General features: G+C 44.2%; 1 protein-coding gene across 3 annotated transcripts in view; it reads right to left on the reverse strand.

The window, feature by feature from the left end:
• Window positions 1-3743, reverse strand: part of LOC147615974 (uncharacterized) — a 62309-nt gene extending 58566 nt beyond the window's left edge. For 2 of the 3 annotated variants that reach the window (XM_086778605.1, XM_086778608.1), the window contains exons 1-2: window positions 3345-3660; window positions 3207-3257 (exon numbers count right to left, since the gene is read on the reverse strand). In XM_086778605.1, the coding sequence (XP_086634731.1) occupies window positions 3207-3257; window positions 3345-3419 (126 nt within the window). In that variant the 5' untranslated portion in view covers window positions 3420-3660. Of the gene's footprint in view, window positions 1-3206; window positions 3258-3344 lie in introns of all 3 variants that reach the window. The other variant, XM_086778607.1, reaches the window with a different exon arrangement.
• Between the last annotated feature and the right edge of the window lie 2257 nt (window positions 3744-6000).

Genomic DNA, 6000 nt, shown 5'->3' on the forward strand with positions numbered 1-6000 from the left:
CAAGAGAGAGAAGCAAGAGAGAGACGTGGGCGTCCAAAAGTGGAGTAGTCTCTAAAAATTGCCTTGGGGTCTCTCAAGGCTTTAACACCTTTACTTTAATTTTGCCCCACCAAAGGTTATAAAACCTTTTTAAATTAAAGTCTCTTTGCCCCATTCACACTTGGGGTTGTCCACACATGGGCTTCCTTTTTAACTCAAATCTGATGCCATTCACACTGTCCACCATGTCCCCGTGCACACCTGCATACTGTCCAGAGAAAAACACAGGGTCGTGACACCATGATATTTATGCCTGTGACTTATTCTCATCTTATCTTCTACACTTGAGCCCACCTTTCCTTCCAGGTCTGTGATCAGGATATCGCCACGGAGTAGAGTGAACTTGAGCCCACCTCTCCTCCAAAGGTGTGTGGTCAGAGTACCAACACGGAGTGCATATGGTAGAGTGGACATGACGCCTTATTGGCTGTGGACTTACGTCTACGCCAAGGGTCATGTGATCTAACATCTCGTGGCAAGGGACTATGTCTATGCCAATTGTGGATGGATTAAATGCAAGATTTTAATTTTGAGATTCGTTATCGAAAGGGGTCCATGAATAGTGTCGCAGATGCGCTTAGTCGGATTAGAGAGGTGAATACTTTGTCGTTCACCGAGATTTCTACGGACTTATTTCAATCATTGAGAGGGCTTTGCAGGACTGATAGTTATTTTGGTCCATATTGACAAAAGATCCAGGACGGGAGCTCATTGATTGACCAAAACTCAATGACTGAGCAGCCTACCATTCAAGTAAGGCCAATGGATGATTCGAAACGGTTTACTATTCCGTAATGACAAAATTTGTGTATCACAAATCCCGAACATTAGGTCCAAGATTCTTAAGGAGTGTCACAACGCCCCTTCTGCTGGACACCCTAGGTTACACAGGACATTAGCTTTAGTAAAACACACTTTTTATTGGCCAAAGATAAAGGGTATGTAGAAGATTATGTCCTCAAGTGTCAGGTTTGTCAAGCAAATATAGCTGAACGCTTTAGACAGGCTGGGATGTTGCATCCTTTGCAAATCCCGGGTAATAAATGGAAAAGCATTTCCATGGATTTTATTACTGGATTGCCAAGAACACGTCAAGGCCACGATTCTATTTGGATTGTGGTGGATCACTTGACAAAAATGGCTAGATTTTTACCAACACGGAAGACCATTACAGCTACGCAATTAGCAAAGCAATTTATCGAGCAACTATTTAGATTGGACAGGTTACCGTAGGACATAGTCAGTGATAGGGACTCTAAGTTTACAAGTGACTTTTGGAGGCTTGTTTTTGAGAAGTTGGAAACAACTTTGAATTTGAGTTCCTCAGATCATCCTCAATCTGATGGCCAGACTGAAAGAGCTAATCAGATTTTGGAGGATATGCTTCGAGCATATGTTTCCAAAAGATTTCATGGGAGAATTATCTTCCTATGTTAGAATTTACATAAAGTACTGAGCACACGAGTACAGGTTTTAGTCCTTTTATGCTTATGTATGGTTTTCAACCTAGATCACCTGTTACCGTGAGATTTTCAAGACTTCAACATGATGCAGCACGTAATTTTCTACAAGATATACAAGAAATGTTACAAGTTGCGAAGGAATCTATTAGAAGTGCTCAAGACAGAGACAGATTTTATTCTAATAGACATCGTTCACCCAGAGAGTTCTCTGAAGGAACGATGGTGTATTTGCGAGTTCGAAAGATTTCGAGACTTTATGGACAGGTCGATCTCCGAAATCATTCCCTAGATACTGTGGACCATTTCAGATTACACGCCGGATTGGTTCAACTGCATATGAACTGGATTTACCTTCTCATGTGAAAGTTCATCCCGTATTTCATGTCAGTAGACTTAAGGAAGTACTGGGTGGAACAGACCAGTTAGTTACTCCTCAAGAAATCATAGATGTCGAGGACATGACATTTGTTCCACACGAACCGGAAAAGATACTTGGATTTTGTGAAAGACAATTGCGTAATACAAGATCAAGTGGAAGAATGTTGAGGAAGACGCTACATGGGAGACATTGACTACCCTTCAGAGGGATTACCCTGGGTTTTTAGTGAGCTCAGGAGTGAGCTCTTAGAGGAAGGGGAGTATGTCATGTGCACAGTATGTATCTACCGTGTGCTACACGCACACAAGACTAGCTTCGAGGCTTGGGAAAGCTTGGAGCTAGGCAAGCTGATTGGCGAGCTGGGCTAGGGATAGACTAACGGGGGACACCCAAGTATGGACGGACAGGCGCCCAAGTGTGGACGCCCGATGACCGACCAAGAGCCTACACGTTACTTGGCTTTGTTTTGCAGGTTTCGAGTCTTGTATCAAGAGCGTTCTACGAGGAGATCTTTTGGGGATTTGACAATAATACTATTAAATGTAACACGTCAAGGAACCCATGTGTACCAAATTCCAATTAGTATATAATCTTTTTTCAATTGAAAACGTATACGAAACCCATGTGTGTGGTTAGGTATATAATCTCTCAAAGCATGTCAAGGCACCCTTGTATGCTAATTAGGTAGATAATCATATCTAAAAGCATACATATACAATGATTGGTGGGTGGTGGTGGTAGTGATGAGCCAGGATATTTCCACATGGGGTCCACTTGTCTTTTTGAAACAGGTGGCCAGTGTGGTGCCGCGCCGGCGGGTGGGGGGGAAGAGCCCCATGGCTGTAGGCTGTTGCCATCCTTTAAAACATTAACGTTGCAGCTGTGAGAGGCACAAAACTAACGTGTTCTTTTCCTGCAAGGCCAACATCCAGTCATGGTGGCCATGGCAAGTTGCAGTGTATTGTTCCCTATAGATAAGCAAGGGTTCAAAACTTAACATTGGCATGACCCAAGCACGGGATGTCAAATTTGCATGCAAATATGCAAATCTTTTGCGTACAGATATACGCTCTTTTTTAAAAAAAATTCGGCTAGAAAAAAATGCCAGGACAATTTAAATCCGACAAATCGACCGGCGTTGATTTAATCATGGTTGGTTTGGCTGTGTCTCTGTGAGGTGGTGATTTTGTGTGTGTGTGTGTGTGTGTGTGTGTGTGTGTGTGAGAGAGAGAGAGAGAGAGAGAGAGGGAGAGAGAGAGCCGGGGGGCGGGGGTTATGTTAAGTGCTAAGTCACCTTATGTACGGTTTCTGGAAATAAAAATTACCTTGTGTACGGACTTGCCAGAGATTTTGCAGTTGGCGGCTGGATTGCTGCCCTGCAAGGACAGGAGGCCATATGCTTCAAAGAAGGCAAATATATTCTCTCTGCAGATTTTTTTTATAATAAAGATGCATCACATTACCTGGGCGCTGAAGACCGTGAAAGACAAGCCACCCTGGTACTGAGGGAAGGCGGCGAAGGGAGGCGGTGTGCACATGGTGGTTTGTGTGACTGCTTTAGGAGACGTTCGCCATTGCTATTTATCGAAGAGAAAAAAATGTTTGTTTCTTGTGGGCAGTCTGTTAGCACACCCTTTCCCCGCTCGCGCACGTACCCAGAATGTCAAGAACTCATCATTCCAAAATCAACCCAACACCAAACGCCCCTCTCGCGAGGGACGGGCGCCCTCCATGTTTATGACATAGGGGTGGGGTCCCTTTCTCCCTCTACACTTCGGGTCACTCATGAGAGCCCTCTCCTTCGGGTTATAAACCTCCCATCGTGCGGATCAGGGGGTCACGTGAGCTCCCGCCTTTCTGCTTGCATAGGTAAAGACCCTTGCTCACCCCCCTTTCTACTTGCATCAGTAAAGACCCATACACATGTTCATCATTGTGCTATAACTTGAATGCCACTACATTTGAATGTATAATAAAGCATATTTATCCTCATCACACAACAAGGGAAACCCCCCCATAGCGACGTCGGGGAAGGGTGGAGAAGAAATGCGTGCATGTCGTATATACAACGGCTGGCATCACATATACGACAACGGGTGTCGCATAAGCGACGAAAAAAAATTAAACATTATAGTGTCCATAAACGACACAAGGCTGCATCACTAAGCGTATCATTAAAATGACTTACTTTTTTATGTCGTTTTAGCGATGCCTACATATTGGAACTGCATTGCTTAACCAACGCTAGTCACTTTTTATATATAAAAAAGCATTGCTTAAACACCATTAGGGAATTTTAGAACAAAAAAATGCTCCCGCAAGGCACACTCGTGTTTCCCATGGCCTATCCTATCCACATGTAACTCTCTCTCTCTCTCTCTCTCTCTCTCTCTCTCTCTCTCCCCTCATATGCATTTGTGAGAGAGAGATCGATGAATGCATGTGAGGGGACAGAGAGAGAGAGAGAGAGAGAGAGAGAGAGAGTCACTTTTTATATATAAAAAAGCGCTACTTAAACGCCATTAGGGAATTTTAGACCAAAAAATTGATCCCGCAACGCACACACGTGTTTCCCATGGCCTATCCTATCCACAGGTAACTCTCTCTCTCTCTCTCTCTCTCTCTCTCTCTCTCTCTCTCTCACACACACATGCATTCATCGATCTCTCTCTCACAAATGCATATGAGGAGGAGGAGAGAGAGAGAGAGAGAGAGAGAGAGCCATGTTGAGCAACATCATTGTGTGTGTGTGTGCACGTGTGCATGTGTGCATGCGTGTGTGTGTGTGTGCATGTGTGTGTGTGTGTGTGTGTGTGAGAGAGAGAGAGAGAGAGAGAGAGAGAGAAAGATTATATTAACATTGGCTTGTGTGTGTGTGTGTGTGTGTGTGTGTGTGTGAAAGAGAGAGAGAGAGAGAGAGAGAGAGAGAGAGAGAGATTATATTAGAAAGAAAGTTATAATAAACGTCTTCAAGAGACCCAGTGGGTCTGTGAGACCAAAAGTGATACAATAGTGTCCATGTAATCTCATCATGGTACAAAAGAAAATAAAGACTAGAGCTATGAGCTGGGAAGTCCGGGACGTTGAGCTTGTGGGTATGGCATCCATGGCTGGTGGGGCATCCTCTGATGGTCGAAAGAACTGAGTGATGGTCACCTAGGGCTATCACATGGAGTCTCGACTCCCTAATCAATGAGTTTCTGTGGCGATGAAGCTCTAGTAGGAAGAGGCCCAATCACTGTTGATCTTGGTAATCCATGATCCTGGATAAGGATCCAAACCCTTCTCTGAAGAGATAGTGGAACCTCCTTCGAATCTCATAATATATGGTGCACCTACATATGAAGTGCTCCTCTGACTCAACTTTCTGTTGGCACATAGTGCATATCCTCTCCTCACACGAGGTATCTACATAGCTCTCCCTATCTCTATCCTCAAGCGGTGTGATGACACCTGCAGCAGCTGGCCCACTGTAATCCGCATAACAAGTGACATATATATGTCAAGATATCTAGCTCTCAATATGAGACCATCCTCTGTAAGCCTTGTGAAAGTATCCATGTAGTACTGTTGTTTATGTTTGAGTGGCTCCATATGTTGTGATCCAGGTATCCTGTATGTATAGTCCCAATAAATCATATTTGATCACTCGATTCCTTTCATCCTGAGAGAGCCAGATGAATGGGGAGTTTAGGTCATACTGGAGTGGGGGAAGGCAATCCATCTTGAGTCCTTGCCTCATGAGCCAGGTGCATACTCGGCTTGTTATATGCACATTATATGTGTATATACTAGGAGGCTAACCCACCCTAGGCATGTGAGCATGGGAGCATGCTCTAGTGGGGCAAGGGTTAGGTCTAACCTTGGGTTGAGGCTTAGGCTTAGGCAACGAAGGGTCATACATGGAAATGGAGAGTCAAGAGTCACTTGAGGGCCCTCCTATATAATAGAGGCATGGGGAACTCTTAAGGTATGTTCTCTTGTGTAGAGCATTGTATCTACTGTCTTGTCATTTCATGCTAGAGCTATGTGCTGCTGGAATAAAGTCATATCTCTTGGTGGTAGGAACACCAAGGTAAGGTATGTGGTACTTCATTGTATTTATGTGTGCACACTTGG

The sequence above is a fragment of the Cibotium barometz genome, chromosome 39 (genome assembly GCF_041138505.1).
Source record: "Cibotium barometz isolate CiBa-2024 chromosome 39, ASM4113850v1, whole genome shotgun sequence".
NCBI lineage: Eukaryota > Viridiplantae > Streptophyta > Polypodiopsida > Cyatheales > Cibotiaceae > Cibotium > Cibotium barometz.